Source organism: Chiloscyllium punctatum, chromosome 11, assembly GCF_047496795.1.
Source record: "Chiloscyllium punctatum isolate Juve2018m chromosome 11, sChiPun1.3, whole genome shotgun sequence".
Taxonomy (NCBI): Eukaryota; Metazoa; Chordata; class Chondrichthyes; order Orectolobiformes; family Hemiscylliidae; genus Chiloscyllium; species Chiloscyllium punctatum.
In genome coordinates, this window is record NC_092749.1 from 93,004,493 (window position 1) to 93,031,357 (window position 26,865).

The following is a 26,865-nucleotide window of genomic DNA, read 5'->3' on the forward strand; positions in this document are numbered from 1 at the left end:
GGAACAAAGTTCAAAGGAGATGTGAGGGGCAAGTTTTTTTTAAAAACACAGAGTGGTAGGAGTCTGAAATACACTGCCGGGGTGATAGTGGAGACAGACATGATAGCAGCATTTAAGAGACTTTTAGGTAAGCACATTAATATGAAGGAATGGAGGGATATGGACCAAAGGCAGGCAGAAGGGATTAGTTTAATTTGGTATCATGTCTGGCACAACATCATGGGCCAATGGGCCTGTTGCTGTGCTTACAGTTCTATGTTCATACGTTATTGTACATATCGAAAACATTTTAGTGATCCATTTGCCTGAACACCTAAAACTCCACATTTTACACTCATCATTTAAAATAAAAATTATGAAGGGCATGGATAGGGTGAATAATCAACATCTTTTTGTAGGGTGGGGGAGTCCAGAACTAGAGGGCACAAGTTTAAGGTGAGAGGCGAAAGATATAAAAAGGACCTGAGGGGTAACCTTTCCACACAGAGGGTGTTGCATGTATGGAACAAGCTGCCAGGTGAAGTGGTGGAGGTGGCTACAACGACAACATTGCAAAGGCATCTTAGATGGGTATATGAATAGGAAAGGTTTAAAACGTTGTGGGTCAAATGCTGGCAAATGGGACTAGGTCAGAATGGGATGACTGGTCAGTGCAGAAAAGTTGCACTGAAGGGTCTGTTTCTATGATACTATAAAAAATGCTAAAAATCTATCTTATTTTCAAAGTCAAAATGAGTTACCTCACACTTAACTACCAGTTACTTACTGTTACTTGAATAAAAGTTATTTTAGAATTTGGATATGAACTAGTAGCATAGAGGTTTGCTGTGTGTCTATGAAGGGTTGAATGATTAATTAGTAAATATTTCTATAACCAAAGTGATTTCCTTTTTTTAAAAAAAACAGTCTGAGGAAGATAAATTTTGAAGGTTAATGGGAATTTGTTTACATTGGGAGAATTTTTCATGAGTAAGTACACTATTGTGCATTAGGCTTTCAAGTGTAAATTTTTTTTTCAATTAGTAGAAATATCCACACCTTGTCCAAAAATCCCGATTGTTTCAGTTTGGCAAGGAATCCTTGTTAGCTCTCGCTAATCTGTTAAAATTTCTGTTGGTTTTCAGTAGATTTGTCTTTTATTATAAATTCTAATAACTTCCCCTCAATAGCTGTTACACCAATAGGAATAATTTCCAATTTTTTCTCTCAAAACATTTTTAAATAATGGAGTTACATTTTCAATTTTCCAATCTCCAACGAAAACTCTTACATCAAGTATACTTTAGACTACAGCTAGCTAATTCATTTGCTATTTGCTCACTAACGATAAGGCTCTTGAAAATTTTCATTTTTAGAGCCATCGTGTTCCCCATCATGTGTTGGGTCTAGTTTGCTTACTTTTTGGATGTCACACAGAATCATTTGACAGTGGGAATAGATCAAGAATATAATCCAAAAAAAAATTTCACCAGCAAGACAAACTGCATTTTTCAGGATAGATCACCCAAGTGTCCTGGCCAACATTTATTTCTCAACAAACACACCGAAACAGATCAGGTGGCAATTACCACATTGTTCTTTGTGGCCCTTGCTGTGCGCGAATTGGCTGACGCATTTCCTGCATGAAAATGGTGACTGCACTGCAAAAGTACATTAACGATTGAAAGTCATTTGGAGACATCTGTGGTCACGAAAGATACCACGTAGATATGTCTCTTTTCTTTACATATACTTCAATGCAAAGTGTCTAGCAAAGTAAAATGCAGCAAAAAAAAAACTCAGATCAATCGAAGCTAAATAAATAGGGAGAAGGAAGGACTCGGCGTCTGAGGTGGACCCAGGGGTGAGGAGATGGCATAGAAAAGGGAGAATAACTATATTTAATTCAGAGTTGCATTATTGTTAAGCAGACCAGCAGACATGACTAACGGTTCAAACAAAAATGAGGCAGAGAGATTTGGAATGGTTGAGGTACTGAATACACATCACTTTTAGTATATTGCTGTATGGAACAAGTACATTCAGTCATCAAAGTTGGCTAAATTGATCCAGAAACTGAACATTGTTTAAACCTTTTGACACACGTGTACGAGGGTGGGGGAGGGGATAGAGAAGCAAGGATTCTTCACCTACAACTGCCTGTGTTGCACCTGAAAAACAAGTGGTTGGCAGTTGGAGATCTAACACTTTGTGCATACATGTGTTGAATGGTAATTTGCTTTCTCCCCCCCCACTCCCCCCCCCCCCCCCCACTCCCCCCACTGTGACCCCATTTCAAAGACTGAAAATTGCAGGACGCCACAGTTGAGAGCTATTGGACAAGGGGGATGCAGGGCAGGGAGATGGTGGGGTGAGATGTGGCACAGAGAAGATTTGGGGATAGCAAGAGACAAAGCATTTAATCCGCAGAGGTTTTCATTGGCATTTTTGCAACAGGACAGTGGAACCACTGGAAGTTGACCAGAGGAGGCTACTCTCTACTTTCAAGTGCAGTCTGTTGTCATAGATACCACCAAAGCCTAGGATAGGTTCTTCCACCATCCCCTGCCTGCTGCCAAAATTGCTAAACTGACTACATTTCTGTTTCTCTTTATAGAAAATGTCCCTTCTGCCACTCGCAATGACAAATAGGATGCAGATAGTGCAAAACATACTAAAATAGTGCGGAAAGACTGGCAACAAAAGCTCTCCCCAGAATACTGTAGTCATATACTTTAGTGTTACGAATGTATCAAGGCTGATTTTTAGCACAACAATAAATATCAAAACATACAAAATAAAATATTCGTAACGACTGGGTAAAAACAATGACTGCCGATGCTGGAAACCAGATTCTGGATTAGTGGTGCTGGAAGAGCACAGCAGTTCAGGCAGCATCCTGATTTTACTGCTCCTCAGATGTTGCCTGAACCGCTGTGCTCTTCCAGCACCACTAATCCAGAATTTGTAACGACTGGTCAACCATTGCAAAGACTTTCTCTATTTATCCTATCCATACTCATGATTTTATAAACCTCTATAAGGTCACCCCTCAGCCAACACTCCAGGGAAAACAGCTCCAGCCTATTCAGCTTCTCCCTATAGCTCAAACCCTCCAACATCCTTGTAAATCTTTTCTGAACCCTTTCGAGTTTCACAGCATCCATCCTATAGGAGGGAGACAAGAATGGCACACAATATTCCAAAAGGTGGCCTAACCGATGTTGAGGCTGTACAAAACATGACCTCCCAACCCCCAAACTCAATGCTCTGACGGAAAAAAAAAGGGAAAGCATACCAAATGCCTTCTTCAATATCCTATCTACCTGTGACTCCACTTTCAAAGAACTATGAATTTGCACTCCAAGGTCTCTGTTCAGCAACACTCTCCAGGAGCTTACCATTAAATGTACATGCCCTGCCCTGATTTGCCTTTCCTAAATGCAGCAACTCATATTTATCTAAGTTATTTCTAAATTACATTGCAACAATGTTGCCAGATAAGCTCTGTCAGGTAATGTCTTAAATTGTCCTTTGTTAATAATATCAATCCTCTTGTTGGCAATACTACAGATCACAACATAAATGGATAGAAACTGTCATTGAAAAAGTCCCCAGTTGAGATCATCTTCCCACTGGTGCAAAATAAAAGCTGCTCGAAATTGAACAAAAACAATGCTAAGTGTTTTTCTTTAAATAATACTCAACATCAATCCTCTAATTACAACATTAACAAAAAAAAATACAAAAACTGCAGATGCTGGAAATCAGAAACAAAAATAAAAATTGCTGGAAAAACTCAGCAGGACCAGCAGCATCTATGGAGAGAAAGCAGAGTTAATGTTTCTAGCCCAGTGACCTTTCAGTTCTGAAGGAGGATCACTGGACCTAAACTTTAACTCAGATTATAACTGTATTTATTAAGGATACATAGTGATGTCCTCTTGAACAGCCTCCCTCTTGTCAGCTCCTAACCACTTCCTGTTTATAACCAGGTATTCATGTGTTCTAAATAACTGCTAACGTACTTAGGACTACATTCCACTTTCATTTCTTTCTCTTTCCTTTAACTCTTCAATCATCATGACTCCTTTCATTCTCAGCTCCACTCCCCCAACTACCCCACTCTGAAATACTGCTTTTGCAAATCCCTACCTCAAATCTGTAGTTTTCCCTCAGTGTCTCTCGATCTCATTGAGTCACTCTGCATTGGCTTATTACCAGCAGCAATCCCACCCATCCATTCTATTCTCACTCTGCATGTCCAGCCCTGCACAGGAGAGGCACAAGATGACGACTTGGGGAAAGGAGCCTAAAAGGAAAGTGGTAAGGAGTATCCAAAGTCCAGAAAACTTCCAGGGAAGAGAGACAGATAGACCAAGAGACACCTCAACACAGATAATGGATGTGACAAAACATCCAAGAGTGCTATCATTGGAAAACCAAGTGCATTGGTTGGTAAGAAGCTGCTAAGTGAGCTGAATAGTTAAAATTTAGAAAAATGTATCATTTATTAGCTGCTTCCGTAAGGAACACTACCAAAAGAGAAGTAAAATAAAACAATAAAGTAAACCAAAGAAAAATAAAATTGACACAAGCAAACATAAGCTACCAGTAATTTTTATAGTAAGTTCATACTTATTCTAAGGGTAACAAATAGCTTTTAAGAGAGTTATGAGATGGCACCTCAGAAGAACCAAGTGAAGTGTACATCCATAGTATGTGTGAAGTCATGAACACAGCATGTATCCAAAACACATCTGTGGAAAATATCACCAACTGCACACACGTGGGTTTCTGGTTTTCTAGCTTCAGCAGCAGTGTGTTTGTAAGGCAGAGGACTTACACGTATGGGGTGGGGTGGGGGGAGGGGCGGTCACACTGCAGGTTCGCAGCGTGCTTCAGAGACGGAATGGCTGAACACCAGATAGTCTGGGGTAGTCAGGCAATTAGTGCAAGAGACCCCAGTATATTCAACTTGCCAATCTGTATTTAATTTTGGAAACTGGTGAGCACAATAGTTCCTCAAGGGAATGCAGCTACAGCCAAGTCCATGGCATCACTGGCATCTCAACCATATGATAGTGGGTAAAGGGCGAGTGGGCAGAAAAGGAGAAATCGAAGGGCAACTCCATAAGCAGGGGATCAGACAAGCATATGTGCAGGATTAAATATAACTCTAGGATCATGTTTTGCCTCCCTGGTGCCAGTGTCAGGATGTCACAGAATGGCTCTCTGACATCCTTGTAAGAAAGGGAAAATCAGCTGCAGTCATAGTCCATATTTATAATACCAACATGGATAAGTTAAGTAAAGTTGCTCCAAAATTAGATTTCAGGTCATTTAGAAGGAAGTTAAAAATCAGGACTGACCTCAAAAGCTGTAATCTCAAGATTATTCCCAGTGTCACAGGCTAGTGAGCATAAGAACAGGACAGATCAAATGAACTTGTGGCTAGAGAACTGGGGTAGGGGGAGGACATCAGATTTGAGGCACTAGGGCCAGATCTGAGGCAGGTGGGACATGTACCAGCTGGAAGGGTTATATCTTAACAGGACTGGGGCTGATACCCTTGCAGAGAGGTTTGCTGGTGCTGTTGGGGTGGGTTTGAACTCGTTTGTCAGGGTGATAAGAACCTGAAGGACAACACAAATTAGAAGGGAGTAACAGGAAATAGAAAAGATTCTCAAGAGACTGGAAGACAGGGAAATAACACCATGCATAATGTACACATCAAATCCAGATTTTCATCAAAAAAGAATTAAGGACACTAACTGAATACATGCAGGACTTGCAACAAAGCAGATGTCTGAAAAGGCACAAACAGACATAAATGTGGTCTAATTGCCATGACAGAAACATGGCTGCAAGGTGACCAGGATGGGGAATTAAACATTCAAGGACGTTTGAAGTTAAGAAGAACAGATGTGGGAAAATGAGATACAGTTGCACTGATAATAAAGGACGTCATCAGTATATCAGTGAGGCAGGATCTCAGATCAGTAGAATAATGCATGGAATTGTGAGCTTTGAATGGAACTAAGTAATAGCAAAATGTATTAGATATTGGTTTGAGTTATTTATAGGCCACCAATTGGAAGTAGCAGTGTGGAGCATGGTGCTAATCAGGAGATGAGAGAAACATGAAGCATGGAAATATTATCATGGATGACTCCAATTTGTAAATAGACTGGATAAACCCTGAACACTGAAGCTGTGGAGGATATGTTTCTGAAGAGACTTAAGGATGGTTTTTGAACTAGTATGTTGAGGCCATGAGTTTAGGAGAGTCTATTTTAGATCTTGTATTTTTTAATGAGAAAGGATTAGTTATGTTGTAAAATAACCTTTATGGATCAGTGACCTACAGAAAGTGAGGTAGTTCAATCTGAAGCAAGGTTGTTAAGTTTGAAGAGGAGACATTATGAAGGAATGAAGCATCAATTAACAGATGGATTAGGAAAACATATTAAGACCATAAGACATAGGAGCAGAAATTAGGCCATTCAACCCATTGAGTCTGCTCTGCCATTCAATCATGGCTGATAAGTTTCTAATCCCATTCTCCTGCTTTCTCCCCATAACCGTTGATCCTCTTGATACTCAACACTATCAATCTCAGTCTTAAATATATTCCATGATCTCACCTCCACAGCCTTCTGTGGCAATGAATTCCATAGAGTCATCATTCCCTGGTTGAAGACGTTTCTCCTTATCTCCATTCTAAAAGGTCTTCTAAGGCTGTGCCCTCGAGTCCTAGTCTCTCCTACCAATGGAAACATCTTCTCAACATCTATTCTGTCCAAGCCATTCAGTATTCTGTATGTTTTAGTTAGATACACCCCTCATCCTTCTAAACTCCATATATTCCTCATATGTAAGCTTTTCATTCCTGGGACCATTCTCGTGAACCTCCTCTGAACACACTCTTGGGCCAGTGCATCCCTTTGGAGATATGGGACCCAAAACTGTACACAATACTCCAAATGTGGTCTGACCAGAGCCTTATAGAGCCTCAGTACATCCCTGCCTTTATATTCAAGTCCTCTCAAAATAAAAGCCTTTATTGCATTTGCCTTCCTAACTACTGACTCAACCTGCAAGTTTACCTTGAGAGAATTCTGGACTAGAATTCCCAAGTCACTTTGCACTTCAAACCTCTGAATCTTCTGCCCATTTAGAAAATAGCCCATGCCTCTATTCTTCCTACCAAACCTTCCCACATTGTACCCCACTCGCCACTTTGCCCAACCTGCCCAAATCCTTCTGCAGCCTCTCCAATGCTACCTGTCCCTTTACCTACCTTTGTATCATCTATAAACTTAGCCAATTCCTTCATTTACATCATTAATGGTTAAAGTGAAAGGCATGGCTGTATAAAAGCAATGGATAGTCTTTAAAGAACGGTTACCTGACTTGCAACTATACATTCCTTCAAGATACAAAAACTCAAAATGTCAGTCATCAACTGCTGATGAAGCAAGTTAAAGATTAAGTAACAGGCATATAAAGTTACATAGAAACAGAAGATAGGAGAAGACAACTCGAGCCTCCGTCGCCATAGCTGATTATAAAGCTTAATGCCCCTATCCCAACCATTTCCCTTCATCTCTTTAGCCACAAGAGCTATATCAACCGCCTTCTTGAAAACACATGTTTTGACCTCAACCTCTTTCTATGGTAGCAAGTTCACCACTCTCTGGGTTTCTCTTTACCCCACTCCTAAAAGGTTTACCCCTTATCCTTAAACTATGGCCCCTGTTTCTAGATTCCCTTATCATCAGGAACATCCTTCCTGCATCTAACCTGTCTTACCCTGTAAGAATGATAAGTTCTCTCTTATTCTTCTAATATTCTCTCTTCACATCAGGCCCTGCTATCCCAGGAGTCAATTTGGTAAATCTTCGCTGCAATTCCTGTATAACAAAAGCATTTTTCCTCAGAAACCAAAACTGCTCACAATATTCCAGGTGTGGTCTCATTAATGTTCTGTATGATTGCAGCAAGACATTCTTGTTCCTGGACTCTAATCCACTTGCTACGAGGGCCAATGTACAGTTTGCCTTCTTTACTGCCTACTACACCTGCGTACATACTTTCAGCAACTGGTCCACAAGGACACCCAGGTCTCATTGAGCATTCCCCTCACTCAGTTTACAGCCTTTCAAAGATTAACCCGCTATTTTTGCTATCAAAGTGGGTAACGTCACATTTATTCACATTTTACTGCATGGCCTTGCATTTGCCCATTGACTCAGCCTTTTCAAATCAAACTGCAATATCTCTGCATCTTCCTCACAGCTCCCCCTTCCATACAGTTTTGAGATATTATATTTCATTCCCTCATCAAAAATAATAGAAAATCTCAGGAATGGAAGGCTTTTAGAATACAGTAAAGGAGAACAAAGAAACTGAGAAGGAAAAGGAGAATAGAATAGGAATGCAATCTAGCGAGTAACATAAATATGGACTGTAAATACTTTGAAGACTACACAAAATGGAAACATTTCAAATGTGAGTTCATTAAATGCAAAGGCACAGAATTTATAATGAGAAACACAAAAATGGAAGAGAAGCCAAATGATTATTTGAATCAGAGATGTAGAGCATGGAAACAGACCCTTCAGTCCAACCTGTCCATGCCGACCAGACATCCCAACCCAATCTAGTCCCACCTGCCAGCGCCTGGCCCATATCCCTCCAAACCCTTCCTATTCATATACCCATCCAAATGCCTCTTCAATGTTGCAATTGTACCAGCCTCCACCACATCCTCTGGCAGCTCATTTCATACACGTACCACCCTCTGCATGAAAAAGTTGCCCCTTAGGTCTCTTTTATATCTTTCCCCTCTCACCCTAAACCTATGCCCTCTAGTTCTGGACTCCCCGACCCCAGGGAAAAGACTTTGTCTATTTATCCTAACCATGCCCCTCAATTTTGCAAACCTCTATAAGGTCACCCCTCAGCCTCCAACGCTCCAGGAAAAAAAACCGGGGCTGTTCAGCATCTCCCTATAGCTCAGATCCTCCAACCCTGGCAACATCCTTGTAAATCTTTTCCGAACCCTTTCAGGTTTCACAGCATCTTTCCGATAGGAAGGAGACCAGAATTGCAAGCAATATTCCAACAGTGGCCTAACCAATGTCCTATACAGCCGAACATGACCTCCCAACTCCTGTACTCAATACTCTGACCAATAAAGGAAAGCATACCAAACGTCTTCTTCACTATCCTATCTATCTGCGACTCCACTTTCAAGGAGCAATGAACCTGCACTCCAAGGTCTCTTTATTCAGCAACACTCCCTAGGACCTTACCATTAAGTGTATAAGTCCTGCTAAGATTTGCTTTCCCAAAATGCAGCAACTCACATTTATCTGAATTAAACTCCATCTGCCACTTCTCAGCCCAGTGGCCCATCTGGTCAAGATCCTGTTGTAATCTGAGGTAACCCTCTTCGCTGTCCACTACACCTCCAATTTTGGTGTCATCTGCAAACTTACTAACTGAACCTCTTATGCTCGCATCCAAATCATTTATGTAAATGACAAAAAGTAGAGGGCCCAGCACCGATCCTTGTGGCACTCCACTGGTCACAGGCCTCCAGTCTGAAAAACAACTCTCCACCACCACCCTGTCTTCTACCTTTGAGACAGTTGTGTATCCAAATGGCTAATTCTCCCTGTATTCCATGGGATCTAACCTTGCTAATCAGTCTCCCATGGGGAACATTGTCGAACGCCTTAGTGAAGTCCATAAAGATCACATCTACTGCTCTGCCCTCAATCTTCTTTGTTACTTCTTCAAAAAACTCAATTTACACAGAGGAATAAACAAGCTGGCCCAGAGTTAAAGATCAGAGTGACGAGGGAGTTAAAGGAAATTAGTATTCGTAAGAAGATTGTACTGGAGAAATTAATGGGGATGAAAGTTTATAGCTGCCCAGGACCTGACAGTCTATATCCCAGAGCTTTGAAGGAAGTGGCTAGAGAGATAATTACCAATGCATTTACTATCTTCCAAAATTCTAAATATTCGAGAACAGTACTTGCAGATTGGAAGCTAGCAAATGTTACTCCACTATTTAAGAAAGGAGCAAAAGAGAAAACATGGAACTACAAACCCGTTAGCCTTATATCAGTAGTAAGCAGAATCTATTGCAAAGGATGTGCTGAATGGATACTTGGATAATAATCTGATTAGAGACAAAAAGCACGGTGCTCCTAATAATCTGATTAGGCATGTCAGCATGAAATTGTAGATGGGAAATCAGATTTGCCAAATTTGTTGCAGTTTAATGATGTTACTAACAAAATTGACAAAAGGGAATTGATGGATGTTTGGATTTTCAAAAGGCTTTGATAAGGACCTAAAGGAGGCTGTTTAGTAAAATTAAAGCACATGGGATAGAAGGCAAAGTGTTGGCATGGATTAAAGATCAGGTAGCATGCGTAAAGCATATCATAGGAATGAATCGGTTATTCAGACTGACAGACCGTAACTAGTGGGATATCACTGGATCAGTACTAGAGCCCCAGCTGTACACAATATTTATATAAATTATTTGGATGTGGAAATAAAATGCAATAGTTCCAAATTTGCAGACATTATTCTGGTGAAAATGTTTACACGGAGAAAGTGGGTAAAGGATATTTTAACATTTGATGAGCTACGATTGTATTAAATGTTGGAGCAGGCTTGATGCACTGAATAGCCTACCTCTGCAGCTACGTATGTCAGATGGGTCTATTTTTGTCAATTTCCTTCCTGTTCAAATCATCCATCCCACTGCTGACCGTGAAGACTCTGCAAGTGGCTCTGCTCTCACCATCTTATCCACATCACCTTCCAGGATATTCATTCACTTGTGGCCCTGGTCATCCATAAGGATATTGTGAAGGATTGCTTCAGCATCATTGCCTTGATGGAGTGTGACTGAAGGGATGACATTTTCTCTCTGTTAATGAAGTCTCATATCTGGCTACACATTCTACGACTTGCCTCATCAAGAACATAGCAGTGAGGTGTGGTGCTAATCATCAGATTACATTTTGTCCTGGCCCTCCACTCTTTTGGAACCAACACTTCCTTTGAGTAGCTCACCTTATTCCACCCTTCTCATGCAAAATCCTCATTGTGAACTATCCACCCAAGTTAATAAGAATTTCCCCACTTTACCTGACTTTTAGACACATTTTGATAGGAAGGGGTTTTTCTACTGAACAAGCAGCACTATTTAATCCTCACAATTAGACTCTAGCTACTGATAAACAGTTAGAAGCCATCCATATATATTACTACCAACCAAAACTCGAATCCCCTTGTAAACTCCCCGTTACATACACAAACAAGCGAATGGGGAAATAGGGACAGTTCAGTAGTTTTTGTTTCTAGATTCTGTTGTTGAGATGATCCTGATGACTTTTTTGTTGCCCAGCACAACGCTTCAATCACCTTTTGCTCATGCTTCCACTGGTTGTAAGAGACACAGATGGGCCAGTTCTTTATTAAAAGCCTTGGAATTATCAGTTAAAACAACAGTTTGGGAAGATAAACTGATTTTCTTCAGGTTTATAGTGAGTTTTGACTGCAAGTAAACTGCTCCTGAACTGGAAAGTAGTAAATGATTCCCAGCTCCAAGCTGTTAAGTTACCAGAGAACCAATCACACAATGTTGGCAGGCAAATAACTGTCACCAGTCCATAGACCAATCAACTTTTTATTGCCTGCACAAGAATGCAGTTTTGTTGCATTAGAGTGAAACTGGAGTTTGATGAAACAGGGAGTTAGGTGAAAAAAGGGAGGTAATCAGTAACTCCTTTTCACTTATTGATGTTTTTTAAATATAAAAGTAAGGTCAAGGGCATAATGGGAAAGAGTGACCAGAAGAACCTCTTACAGTACAGACCACAGGTCAGAGAGACACTGAATCTGGCAAGGACCTTCAGAGCAGAACAGTGAGAAAACTTTTGAATGACCAGCCCATTGTTATTTTTATTCAATCCAGAGGCAGAGCTCATGAGGTGGTGTCAAAGTGACATGGAGAAGTGGAAGCTGCTGAATGAGTGAGTAAGGGCAACAAGCATTATTGCATATTGGTTGTGAAGTCTTTTTTGTGGTTTATAATTTGTAAGGGCTATATTTTGTTTTAACAAGTGAAGAAGAGCTCTAAAGCAATTAATGTTATTTGAATAGTCCTTTAAAAACTTAGTCCAGAGGGGTACATCATGGCAGGTGAGCTCAAAGCCATGATTTACTCCTCAACTATGTGGGAAGCTGGGCACAGTTACAATGCCTAGGGCGAGGATGTGTGCAGGAAATATCACAAGCTGGAGACCTGGGTTTTGGAGTGGCAGCTGGGTACACTATGGAGCAAATGTAAAGCTGAGAATATTGTGGACAGCATGTACAGAGAACTGTTCACACTATTTGCAAAGACTCCATAGGTAAAAAGGGAGTGGGTGTCCACCACAAGAGAATGAAAACTACATAGGCTTGAACCCATTGTGGTTAATCCTCTGCAAAGCAGACATACCACTCTGGATAGTGTTTTTGGGAGGAGGGGTGGAGCGCAATGACTTCTCAGGGGAAACCAATAACAGCCAAATTAATTGTACCACAGTTGGCTCTGCTAAACAGGAGAGGAGAGAAAGTGTAGGAATGCGATAGTCATTGGGGGATTCAAATGTAGAGGGAAAGGTGGGTGTTTCTGTGGCTGCAAACAAGATTCCATAATGGTATGCTTCCCTGATGCTACCGTCAAGAATGTTTTTGTGTATCTACAGGACATCCTGGAGGGGGAGGGTGAACAGCCAATTGTAACGGTACAGGCCCTCCATGGCCTCACTCCTCCCTATCTCTATTCTCCTTCATACCCTTTTACCAGTAATGTTTCCTATACAACAGCTGTGACTACATTTCAAAAGTACTTCAGTACAAAAATCTGTGAAGCATTTTGAGATATTTCCAGTGCTCATGAAAGGCAAAGTGTCTCTCTTTCCATCTGCACTCATCTAATTCTGGCCTCTTGAGAATCCACTATTTTGATTGTTCCATTCAGTTCCCGAATTCTCTCCCTGAACCTCTCCACTTGTCTCTACTCACTTCCCTCCATTAAGCACTCCCCAATATCTAACTCTTTGACCAGGCTTTTAGCTATCTATCAGAATATCTGATAGTATCAAAGTTTGCTTTGCAGTGCTCCTGTCAAATTCCAATGAATATTTTATTTATCTTTTTCTATCCAGAAGGGCAATCACATGCAGCCAAATGGCCTTTTCCACATCTAAAGCAATGGTTGGCAATTTTCACCTATTAACCACCACCATTAAAATTACCAATGTTTTCCAATTGTTCAATGTCTTTCAGCTGTGAATTTTATTTTATTCCCCCCCCCCCCCCCGCCCCACATATCCAGAAGTCCTCTCTCCTACAACTGAACATTTATTTCTCAAATCATAAAATCACCCTTGCATTTTTCATCCATTAACCATCACCAGTAAATCATCGAAATTTCCCAATTGATTAACTTATATGCAAAGCTCATTAAGGGCAAAGAAGACCAGCAAAGGGGAGGGAGAGGAAGCAGAGTTGGAAGGGAATGAACATTTTGTTGTTAATATCCATTTATAAAACACATTTGTTGATGTTCCTGATTGTTAGACTGCGAAACTTCACATGAATCTAGCACATTTTAGAGTCGTACTTAGAAAATAAAGCAGAAATTGTGCAGATTTCTAGAATTTTACAAAATGCAAGATGACATTTTAGCCCCTGTACTACTGTCAGCTCTTTGAAAGAGATATCCAATTAGTAACACTCCCTCTTTGTTGGCACAATCCAGAAATGCCTTACTTTTCAGTATATTTTAAATCTTTTGCAAATTTCTATTGAGTCTGCTTCCATGGTTTTTCCAGATCACAACTTATGTTTATAAAAACTCCCAATGATTTTAAATCTTGGTCCACTGGTTACTAACAGTATCAGCAGCAAGTACCAGACTAATGTCATTTACAAGTTCGCTGATGACACCACCAGAGTTGGTCGAATCTCAGATGGCAATGAAACAGATTAGAGGGGAGGTGGAAGACATGGAAAAATGGTGCACTGAATACAACCTAGCTCTCAATGCCAGAAAAACCAAGGAACTCATTACTGACTTCCAGTGGGATATTACTCATGCCCTCCCCTACACAGTAACAGCAGAGAGGTGGAATGAGTGGAGAGTGTCAAGCTCCTGTGTTAATCAACAAGCTTTCTTGGACTCTTCATGTGGACACTCTGGTTACAAAGGCCCAACAATGTCTCTTCTTCCTCAGGCAGCTGAGGAAACTTAGCATGATGGTGAATACCCTTGCCAACTTTTATAGGTGCACTATCGAGAACGTTCTGTCTGGATGTATCACTAGCTGGTATGGCAACTGTACCAGTCAAGATTGGAGACTGTAACAGAGTGATGAACCCAACCCAGACAATCACAAAGGCCAATCCCCCATCTATAAAATCCATCCACTAGGCCCGCTGTCAAGGAAAGATCGCTAACATTTTCAAAGATCCATCCCACTCTGGCAATGCTTTTCTACAACCTCTACCATCAGGGAGAAGGTACAGAAACCTGAATACATGCACCAGCTGGTTTTTAAACAGTTTCTACCCTACTGTTGTTAGGATACTGAATGGACTCAAAATCTTAGCATTTGTTTGTACCTGTGTTTTTGTTTTGCCACTGTATACCTATAATTTACGTGGCTATGTTATTTAACTATGTGATTAGCCTGTATTGCTCGCAAGACAAAAGCTTTTCACGTGTCTCGGTACAAAGTGACAATTAAATTCAATTCAAGAGTTTCATTAAAACCCTTCTGCTTTGAGCACCTGTATCAATTCTCCCTGAACCTTGAACCGAACAATCCCAGTTTCCACAATCTCTCCACCACCTTACTTTTCAGTAATATTGTAATATTGCTCAGCATTGTTATATATTTGCCTTACCTTGTCAAATCCTTTCAAGCCACCATGTATACTGTTTGGCCCATTATTAATGGGCAGCTGATATTCCTTTCCATCAATACTAAATTTCCCTTCTGCAATTCGATTTGCAACACGGCCAATCACTGCCCCAAAGTATGGATGCTTGTTAATATAACCTGTAAACATAATTTAAACAAGTTATCATCCAGGAGTGAGTGATTTTGACTTCTTAATACTTTTTTGCACTTTACAAATTACATTGACACTCAATCAAATTTTGTTAGTATTTTTCCTCTCTAAAATTGTTACTGTTTTCCAATGTCTTTTGGAATGAGCAATAACAACCCAAGTTTATAAAGCATTTTTATGTATTCAGACATCTGACATATCTCACAGAAGCACTAAACTGTCTGACTTGTTGCTCTGTCCTGTTCAAAGAGGCAATGGGCCAGATCATCTTGACATTATATTGCATCTACCAATTTGTTGTTCATTAGCTCAACCTGACTATAATTCCTTTACAGATGCTTGTGTCATCCTCACCACTTGCTTTCCCAATTATTTTGGGTCATCCACAACTTGATAATAGTTCATTCATTTACCTCAGCCAAGTCATTAATTATATACTGTAAATACCTGTGGTCCCAGCACTGTTCCCTGTGGCACATTGCTGGTAACAGATGGTCATTGTGAAATCCTACCCTTACGCCAGGGCTTGGAATAATGATGGAGGAGGTAAAACTACACTGTCTCTGAGCATTTTGCTTTGACTGCGCAGGGGGGGGGGGGGAAAAAGAGGAGAACAGGACAGCAGACTGATCTCTTTCCTCAGTATCTCCCTGGGTCCCACCCCCTACCTTACGAGTTTAAACCCTCCCCAGCAGCTCTAGCAAGTCTCCCTGCCAGTATATTAGTCCCCTTCCAATTCCGGTGCAATCCGTCCTTCTTGTACAGGTCACTTCTACCCCAGAAGAGATTCCAATAATCCAAAAATGTGAATCCTTCTCCCAGATACCAGCTCCTCAGCCATGCATTCATCTGCTCTATCATCCTATTCCTGTCATCACTAGCTCGCAGCACAGGGAGTAATCCAGATATTACTACACGCAAGGATCACCTTTTTAAGTTCCTGCCTAACACTCTATATTCTCCCTTCAGAATCTCATCATTTTCCATTCCTGTGTCATTGGTTCCAATGTGTACAATGACCTCCTGATGGGCCCTCTCCCCTTTGAGAACATTCTGCACCCTCTCAGAGACATCCTTGATCCTGGCACCGGCAAAGCAATACACCGTTCTGATTTTTCGCTGCTGGCCACAGAAACATCTGTCTGTACCTCGGACTGGAGAGTCTCCTAACATAATTGATCTCTTGGAACCAGATGTACCCCTCATTACATTGGAGCCAGTCTTGATACCAGAAAGTTGGCTGTTCAGGTTACATTCCCCTGAGAATCCATCACCCCCTATATTTTCCAAAATAGCATACTAGCTTGAAATGGGGATAGCAACAGAAGACTCCTGCACTACCTGCCTATCTCTTTTACCTTTCCTGGAGTTAACCCATCTATGTGACTGTATCTACACCTTTTCTCGTTCTTGTAACTGCCACCCATCACACCCCCTTGCTCTTGTAAATTCCTCATTGCCTCTAACTGTCTCTCCAACCGCTCAATTCAATCTGACAGGGTTTGCAACCAATGATATTTATTGTAGGTATAATTCTCAGCAACATGTAAACTCTCCCTAAACTCCCACATCAGTAAAGAAGAGTATATCACTCTACTAAGGGCCATTTTTGCTTATTTTAATCTACAGACCTAGAAAGTAGCACTGCCTTATTCTTCAGCTCCAGGCTAACTTAATATGGGGCAGCATGGTGACTCAGTGGTTCGCACTGCTGCCTCACAGCGCCAAGGACCCAGATTCGATTCCAGTCATGGGCGACTGTCAGTGGGGAGTTTGCACATTCTTCCTGTGTCTGCATGGGTTTCCTCTGGGTGCTCCGACTTCCTCTCTCAGTCCAAAGATGGGCAGGTCAGGTGAATTGACCATTCTAAATTGCCCATAGTGTTAGGTACATTTGTCAGAGGGAAACAGGTCTGGGTGGGCTACTCTTCAGAAGGTCAGTGTGGAGTTGTTGGCCGGGGGGCCTGTTTCCATAGTGCAGGAATGTAATCTAACTTAAAAATATAAGCCATAAGTATTAAGTTAAGACATATTTCAATACAACATATAAAATAGAGAAAGAACCCACTCTACTATTGCAGACTTATTGTTAGGCCACAGTTAAAAATATTCACTTATCTGTTTCTGTGCTGTGATCTCTCCCAAACAGATTCCTTCAAGATCAGTTGTGAATTTCACTGTTTGAAAGTCTCTCACTCTCTTGCACTGCCTGACCATGTGCTGCCTTTGTCTGTTCCTCTCCCTTTTAAAAGTGCTGTTATTGTGACCGGTTTTTCCTCCAAAGTTCCAATACAATGCAACAGTATTTAAAACAGTAATTGCTGCTCCTGGAATTTAAAGAAATCACCTCCAACACCTAAAATACCTCAAAAAAAAAAGAGCAGCCTGTTACATCCAGAATTTTTTTCCTGTCATCCATCTTGGATTACCCAGAATCCATCTTTCCAATAATGGACATTAAGGTAACTGGCCTTTGTTACCAGTTTTTATTCACTATTTCAATGAAGATGCTATATTTTCAGTTTTCCAATCTTCCGATTTTCCCAGAATCTAATGATTCCTACAAGATTATTATTCATATATCCACTATCTCTGTAGCTACTTCCTTTAATATCCTGGGACACATGCAAACATAACCATGAGAGTTGTCAATCTTTAGCCCCTTTAGTTTCCAAAGCACTTTACCTAGCGATAGTTAATGCACTTATTTTATCTCATAAATATTTAGTAATTTTAGAATGCTCCTAACATTTTCTACTGTGAAGACTGAATTGAAGTATTTATTCAAATCCTAAACATTTCCTGGTTCCCCATTATTTCCCAAGCCTCATTCTTGATGGGGGCCTGTGTTTATTTTGGCTTCCCTCTTCTTTTTTTGTTTATTTGAAGAAGCTCTTGATGTTACTTGCAAGTTTACCCTCAAAGTTTATTTGGTCCCACTTAATTTATTTTTAGTCAGTTTTGTTTGAAATTTCCCAATCCTCTGCTTACCATTAACCTTTGTGTGCTTCTTCTTCATGTGATAATCTGATGCTTGTTAACATCCTGGTTAACCATAGTCCGTTTATCCCCTTTTCTAAAATCCTTTTGCCTCACTGGAATATGTATCTGATGTGAGGTATGAACTAGTTTTTTAAACATTTGCCAGTGTTTATCCTCAACTGATTTTACTGCTAAACTCCTTTAGCAGTAAAGTTCACTCCAGACAGCTCTGCTCATTCCTTTGCAATTGCCCATTTTCAACCATAGCAGTGTTGGTTCCAACCCAAGTTCTCAAACAATTGCTGAATTCTACATTTTATGGGTCCCTGCTTCCAAATGGATCTTTTACACGAAGATCACTTACTAAATCTGCCTCATACACGTCACCAGATCCAAAACATCCCTTTCTGGATCCACAACATACTGTATTGTTCCAGGAAACTGTGCTGAACAGCATCTGAATTCTTCATGACTTCCTCTGCCAATCGGACTCTTCCAATCTACATGAAGGTTAAAGTTACCCATGATTAATGGACTTGTTAACGCCGTCATTTTCTCCTGATTTTATTCTGTGTCCCACTATAAAGCCTACAGATTACTTCTCTACCAATATCTTCTTTCTCTTTTTAATTATCTCTACATCTTCCAATCAAAGATCATTTCTTGCTATTGTATTTACTCCATCCCATATTAACAATGCTACCCACCACTCTTTTTCCTTCCAATGTGTCCTTTTGAAAAGTCACATTCCACAAATATTTACTTCACACCTTTGATCTCCTTGTAACCATGTCTCTGAAATGGTTATAAGCTCATACTTGTTAACCTGTATTTGTACAGTTAATTCATCTATTGTCTTCAACATTTATGCAGGTTCAAGGAAAGAGCCATCAATTTTGCCTTTTACCAATTTTCCCTCTGACCTTATTTTGTTACTGTCACTTCCTGTCCCACTCTGGGTATTGTCATCCAAATAACTGCACTACAACGTCACCAAATTCTGGGTGCTAAGTCTACATTTCCCCTCTTCCAAAAACTCCCCCACTCTGGTTTCAAGCTCTCTGTACAGCATAGTTCAAGTGAAACCCATCATGTCCAAACTCCACCACCCCACTGATCTCCAGCCTCCTTAGTCAGTTTGCCCATGGCTCAAGCAAAATTCCAGAGATTATCTTGGCTTTTCTGCTTTCTAATTTAACTTCCAACTATTAGAAATCTTTCAGCAAAATCTCTTCTTTCCAGTCCTACCAGTGTCACTGTACCATGTGGATGACTATTGGATTCCTTCCCTCTCCAAACCCTCCTTCAATATAGAAGAGGCTGCCTTAATCCTGGCACTATGCAGGCAACACAACGTTTGGGCCTCTTGCTCATGGATACAGGGAACAGTATCTATTCTCCAATGATATTGTTCCCTACCACAATTACATTCTTATTTCCTTCCCCCATTTGAATAAAGCAGCCATGGTCAGTTCTCTCATCCTCCCTGCAGTCCCCATTCTTGGCTGGATAACTTGCAAGAACCTTCAAACCTAACTGTCAAGACTAAGGAGACGTTTTTAAAGGTCAGGAGAAAGATTTTAAAAGACACCAGGGCCAAAAAGATCAGAGAAAAAAACACACTAAAAGAACTGCAGATGGTGGAAATCAGAAACAAAAACAAACTGCTTCTAGAAGGATTAGGAAATAGTATGTTGTGGATCCAGGAAGGGATGTTTTGGATCTGGTGATGTGTATGAGGCAGGTTTAATAAATGATGTTAGTGAAAGAGATACACTTGGAAGCAGGGACTAAAAAATGTAGGATTTAGCAATCCGTTTAAGAACTTAGTCTGTCCACAGATGCTGCCAGACCTGCTGAGTTTTTCTAACAATTCCTGTTTCGGTTTGAGAAGCCGACAGTGGTAGACAGAGCATTGCAGAGCTTAAATTGGAATTTCTTCACAAGTAGACTATTTTGTTTTTAAATAAACACGCGAAGGCCCGGTTTGTTGTTTTATTGCCTCATGAGCGGCGACAAAACGCTCCCCCTCTGGGGAGCTCGCGGCTGAGTGTGAAGGCCTTGCGGTCGGTCGGTGGGTGTCCGCTCGCCCACCTTGCAAGTGATCGAAGCCCAGGACGATGTCTGCCAGTCCTCCGCGCCGGTCCCCGGTCTCCAGGCTGGTTATGATGCCTCCGAAGCTCAGCACTGACAGCTTCACCGAGTCGGAGCGCAGCGTGAACCGGTGAACCAGCCGCCCGTCCGGCAGCGTCCCGAACACATCGCGACTGACCTCGGCCATAGTCCGAGCGGCCCGCCGCGGCGTTTCTGCCGGAGTCACTCAGCCAACCCGAGGCCCGCGGCTGATCGACGAAGGCCTTCCCTCTCCTTAGTGAGCAGATGTGGCAACTCCCGACTTAGGTCGTAAGCAAAAAGTTCGTTCGGGATTTTGCAAATTCCAGTTTTCGGTTTAACTTCACGCTTTTTGCCGTTTTCTTATCCTCTACATTTAAACTGTACGGCGGGATCAGCCGTGTCGCTTGCCCTCCAAAACCAGACCCCGCCAGCACTCTCTGTCCTTCGGCCCCTATTTCCTTGCTGAGCTGGGAGGGCAGAGTCTACCTGCAAAAAGGGTTCCCTACATTGATTAGTTTATTCACAAGATTGCTGCCAAAGTCTGCCATTTATTGCTTTGCTTCCCCTCCTAATTGCCCACGTGCCATGACCATATCAAATAGTTGTGAAATGGTAACCTCAGGATGTTGATTTTTTTTATATATATTTAACCCCCACACTACCGCCTAAGTGCGGTAGTGCTTATTTTTATTCCCCAACACCCATAGTGTGTGTGTGTGCAGGTGTGAGACACAGTGAAAGACACAAAGTGCCTCAGGATGTTGATAGTGGGATGGACCGTGTTGCTATTAGATGATTAGACGATGATTAGAATCTGTCTTGCTGCAGATGGTCATTGTCTACAAATTGGGTGGTGTGAATATTATAGTCATGATTAGATTCCCTACAGTGTGAAAACAAGCCCTTCAGCCCAACAAGTCTACACTGGCCCTCCGAAGAGTAACCCACCCAAACCCATTTCCCTACCTAACACAATAGGGAAGGCCAAATCACATCTTTGGACTGTGAGAGGAAACCGGAGCACACCCACACAAACACAGGGAGAATGTGCAAACTCCAGGCAGACAGTGACCCAGGGTTGGAATTGAACCTGGACCCCTGGCGCTATGAGGCAGCAGTGCTAGCCACTGTGCCATCCATGCAGTTGTAGAGGTCAGCAGCACAGAAAAAAAGTCATTCAGTCCATTACTTGCTACTTACCAACTCAATCCTGAATGTTGTCCAGGTATTTCCACATATGTGGAGATGCTGGTGTTGGACTGGAGTGCACAAAGTTAAAAATCACACAACACCAGGTTATAGTCCAACAGGTTTGTTTGAAAGTACAAGCTTTCAGAGCATTACTCCTTAGTCAGGTAGCTAGTGGAGTAGGATCATAGGACACAGAATTTATAGCAAAAGATCATCATGCCATACACTAATGCGATGTATTGACCAAATAGAGATTGATATTAAGTCTTTCATCTTTTAGAGTGGGTTGCAGGTTTCGATTCATTAGTAAGTAAATCCCACAACATCTTTCAAGTCAGATTCCAGAGACAACTTAAGGTTTTAATTTTTAAAAGTGATTTCTCAACTCAGACAATGATAACCTCACAATGCTGCACTTCATTAGCTTCTGCCTTAAACATATTAAAACAGCCATCCCCTATGGACAAGCCCTAAACATACACAGGATCTGTTCAGATGAGGAGGAATGTGATGCACACCTGAAGTGCTGAATTCGCCCTCATAAGAACAGGATGCAATGTTCAACTCATCGATCACCGGTTCCAACGTGCCGCACTGAGAAATCACTATGATCTCCTCAGGAGACAGACATGGAATGCAACCAATGGGGTACTCTTCATTGTCCAGTACTTCCTAGAGAGGAGAAACTATGCCATGCTGTTGGTGTACGACAGTTGGCATTCTGTGTCCCCGATGAACTGTATCCGTTGCTCTCGATGTGGTCTCCCTACATTTGGGAGACAGGACACCAACTTGCGAAACATTTCGGAGAACATCTCTGGGGCACATACAACAATGCCCTGTGGCCGATCACTTCAACTTCCCCTCCCACTCCATCAAGGACATGCAAGTCCTGGGCCTCCTCCACTGCCAAACCTTAGCCACCTGATGACTGGAGGAAGAATACCTCATCTTCTGACTTCGACAATCCAAACATACAAAATCAATGTCAATTTCACCAGTTACCTCGTGTCTCCTCCACCTTATCCCAGCTCCAACCTTTCAACTCAGTACTGCCATCTTGAACTGTTCAACGTGTCCATCTTCCTTCACACCTATCCGGCCCACCCTTCACTCTGACCTTTCACCATCACCCCTCACCTTCATCTACCTATCGCATTCCCAGATACCTTTCCCCCCAGCCCCACCCCCTCCCATTTATATCTCAGCCCCTTTGGACCGCCGCACATTCCTGATGAAGGGCTTATGCTCGAAACATTGACTCTCCTGCTCCTTGGATGCTGCCTAACTGGCTGTGCTTTTCTAGCTACACACATTTTGACTCCATTATAGTTCACTCACTGTCCAGCTTGTCCTGGACAGTAAAGTGTGGAATGGCACTGAGAGCTTCTTCAGTGAAAATGTTCTCTAACATGTTGAGTTTAAGCTAGTGCCTCATCCACCTTTCCATTTGACTGCTGAATTTAGTAATGTTTCTCACTACCTTTATCCTCAAGTGAGCTGATTTAGTTGCTGCTGAAGCTGTTGCTTTCTTGGTTCCTTCATACATCCCTCTAGCATCTCTGATCTAGCAGATCATGTGCTGTGCAAAGTTTTAAACAATACTGATTGGCTCAGTTAAAAATAACCAAAAGAATTAGAGATGCTGGAAATCAGAAACAAAAAAACAAAAACCCCCCAGGGACCTGGGTTCTATTCCGGCTTTGATTGTCTGTGTGAAGTTTGCGCATTCTCCCCGTGTCTGCGGGGGTTTCTTCTGGGTGCTCCAGTTTCCTCCCACAGTCCAAAGATGTGTGGGTTAGGTGAATTAGCCATGCTAAATTGCCCATAGTGTTCAGGCATTAGTGAGGGGTAAATATAGGGGTCTGGATGGGTTACTCTTTGCAGGTTCGGTGTGGATTTGTTTCCACACTGTAGGGAATCTAATCGTAAGGCTCAGCCGGTCTGGCAGCATTTGTGGAGAGAAATCAGAGTTAATGTTACGGTCAGAGTGGTGTTGGAAAAGCACAGCAGGTCAGGCAGAATCCGAGGAGCAGGAAAATTGATGTTTCGGGCAAAAGCCCTTCATCGGGAATAAAAACAGGGAGCTTTGACAAAGGGTCAGTTAGACTCGAAACGTCAGCTCTATCTCTCCTTACAGATGCTGTCAGACCTGCTGAGATTTTCCAGCATTTTCTCTTTTGGTTTCAGGGAGCCTCCAGGGTGGAGAGATAAATGAGGGGGGTGGGGCTGGGGAAAAGGTAGCAGAGAATACAATAGGTGAATGGGGATGGGGATGGAGGTGATAAGTCAGAGGGGAGGGTGGAGGGGATAGGTGGGAAGGGAGATTGGCAGGTAGGACAGGTCATAAGGACAGTGCTGAGCTGGAAGGTTGGAACTGGGGTAAGGTGGGGGAGGGGAAATGAGGAAACTACTTCGGGTCCAGTGACTGAGGACAATTAGGAAAATGTCTTTTTTTTAATGCAGAAGATAGGGTTGGTGGATAGTGTAAGGAGTAAATAATAATGATTTGGAGATGCTGGTGTTGGACTGGGGTGTACAAAGTTAAAAATCACACAACACCAGGTTATAGTCCAACAGGTTTAATTGGAAGCACACTAGCTTTCGGAGCGACGCTCCTTCATCAGGTGGTAGAGGAGGGCTCAATCCTAACAGAGAATTTATAGCAAATATTTACAGTATGATTTAACTGAAATTATACATTGAAAAATTGATTGTCTGTTAAGCCTTTCATCTGTTAGAATACAGTGATAGTTTCACTTCTTTCATGCAGTTTTTGAGCAAAGTACAATGTAACCCTGAAAGTACAAATTGACCCCACAAAATGTGTGTGCATGTGGGTCTTTGTCTGTGTGTGTGTGTCTGTCTGTCTGTCTGGGTTGGGGGTTGTGAGTGTGAGAAAGTATATGTGTGTGTAGTGAGTGCAGAGTGTCTTAAGTCTGTGAGGGGGTGCATGTGTGAGTGTGGGAGTGTGTGTGTCTGGAAGGATGTGTGTGTGGGTGTCTGTGTGCACATCTGTGTGTATGTGTGTCAGTGTGTATGTGTGAATAGGAGGGCCTGTGTGTGTGTGAGAGTATTTGTGTGTGTGTATGAGTATCTGTGTGTGTGCGTATAGTGCAATGGTGGTCACCTGTAATGTGACATGAAACCAAGGTCCCAGTTGAGGCCCTCCCTATGAGTATCGAACTTAGCTATCAGCCTCTGCTCGGCCACTTTTCTCTGCTGCCTGTCCTGAAGTCCATCTTGGAGGATGGTCACCCAGAGGTCCAAGGCTGAATGTCCTGGACCACTGAGGTGTTCCCCAACTGGGAGGGAACCCTCCTGTCTGTTGATTGTTGTTCGGTGCCCATTCATCCGTTGTCGTAGCCTTTGCTCGGTTTCCCCAATGTACCATGCCTCCGGGGTTACATTGTACTTTGCTCAAAAACTGCATGAATTTATGTAAAACTCTGTTATCTCATTTTTCATATTAGAATCAATCTAAACATTGTGGAATAGATGGAGAACACAGAGGGTCAACACCTTCAACATATTGTCTAGCTATCACCATTGTTAACAGCTAACCCGAGAATGCAACCTTTTTTAAAAAAAGGTTTTGTGATTTACACATGAAAGAAGTGAAACTATCACTGTATTCTAACAGATGAAAGGCTTACAGACCATCAATTTTTCAATGTATAATTTCAGTTACATCACACTGTAAATTTTTGCTATAAATTCTGTGTGTTAGAATTGAGCCCTCCACTACCACCTGATGATGGAGCTTCGCTCCGAAAGCTAGTGTCCTTCCAGTTAAACCTGTTTGACCAAAACCTGGTGTTGAGTAAATAATAGGTGGAGATAGAGCCCAAAGAGAGAAAACGATAGTTGGCGTGGATAACGATCAGGCTAGGAGGGTGAATAGCTGCTAATGGGGACTGTTTTGACTAACAATGGGCTATGTGTAATAGCAGACAATGTGATAACAAGGTCTGGAGTGTGGGGGTTGGAGTAAGGACATGGAGACAGTGCCTCAAACTCTAAAATTGTTGAACTTGATATTGAGTCCTAAAGGCTATTGAGTTCCCAAGTGAAAAATGAGTTGCTGGACCTAATGCATTAAAAGAATAACATTTTGCTAACTGCTATCAGTCTGAGGAAGGGTCACTGGACCCGAAACATTAACTCTGATTTTTCTCTACAGATGCTGCCAGAACTGCTTTGCTTTTCTAGCAATTTCTGTTTTTGTTCCTGACTTGCTCAGTGCTGTGCACTCTACTCAGACTTGACAAAGCATCTAGATTTTGTTTGCCGCAGATCTGCTTATAGATCATGAGGTTCTCATCTTGGTTTCTCACTGGTTCCATTTCCATCCAATTAATCTCATACCAGTCAGCAGTGAGTCAAGATGCAGTTGTGCGCAGGTGATCACATTTTGGGACTGCATCTTGGCTTTCAGTGTAGTTATCCAAAACAGCTTAGAGTTATAGAGATGTACAGCACGGAAACAGACTCTTCAGTCCAACTCGTCCATGCTGACCAAATTTCCTAAATTACCCTGCTCCCATCTGCCTTCATTTGACCCATATCCCTCTAAACCCTTCCTATTCATATACCCATCCAAATGTCTTTTAAATGTAGCAATTGTACTAGCCTCCACCACTTCCTCTGGCAGCTCATTCCATGCACGCACCACCCTTTGCTTGAAAATGTTGCTCCTTCAGTCCCTTTTAAATCTTTCACCTCTCATCCTAAATCTACACCCTCTAGTTCTGGACTCGTCCACCCCAGGAAAAAGACCTTGCTTATTTACCTTATCTACATATCTTTTGATTTTATAAACCTCTATAGGTCACCCCTCAGCCTCCGATGTTCAAGAGAAAACAGCCCAGCCTATTCAGCCTCTCCCTATAGCTCAAATCCTCCAACCCTGGCATCAACTTTATAAACTTTTTCTGAACCCTTTCAAGTTTCACAACATCCCTCCTGGGGAGACCAGAATTGCACACAATATTCCAACAATTTTCTTGAGCAACATCAGGGGCCTCAGTGCAAATGTTGATCAAAGAAGCACTTTTCTTCTAAGAGTGCCTTTGCTATGCATCAGGAAGTGACCTGTGTCAGCAGATCAGTCAGCACTGTGATAGCTGAGTGATGAAAGCACTGTTAGGGGTGAGACACATAAAGGTAATAATGATGAGATCTAGCTGGTTCCTGTGGTGTGATCTCCATTGCCTTCACCACAATGTCTTGCATAACTTGTTTTGGAGGTAGCTATTTATTACACCGAATCCCTGTCAACAGTATAGTTCCAGAAACCTCTTGCTCATTTTCGCTCACCTTGCCAATTGCCCAGACCCTCATGCATGTTGGTCAAGCTGTGTAATATGAAGCCAACCTTGCATTGAGGTGCAGTTCCTTAACGCAGGGAATCCTGCTCATAGCGGCATCAAACAT

At 41.9% G+C, this 26,865-nt stretch overlaps 1 protein-coding gene across 3 annotated transcripts in view; it reads right to left on the reverse strand.

The window, feature by feature from the left end:
• Nucleotides 1-20,870, reverse strand: part of galm (galactose mutarotase) — a 69,485-nt gene extending 48,615 nt beyond the window's left edge. Inside the window, exons 1-2 of one of the 3 annotated variants that reach the window (XR_011961912.1) lie at nucleotides 20,218-20,868; nucleotides 14,974-15,128 (exon numbers count right to left, since the gene is read on the reverse strand). Coding sequence is in view for 1 of the 3 variants with exons in the window: in XM_072581286.1 (XP_072437387.1) it covers nucleotides 14,974-15,128; nucleotides 20,218-20,404 (342 nt within the window). In the remaining 2 variants the exon portion in view is untranslated. Of the gene's footprint in view, nucleotides 1-14,973; nucleotides 15,129-20,217 lie in introns of all 3 variants that reach the window. The other 2 variants (XR_011961913.1, XM_072581286.1) reach the window with 2 other exon arrangements.
• Nucleotides 20,871-26,865: the final 5,995 nt, after the last annotated feature.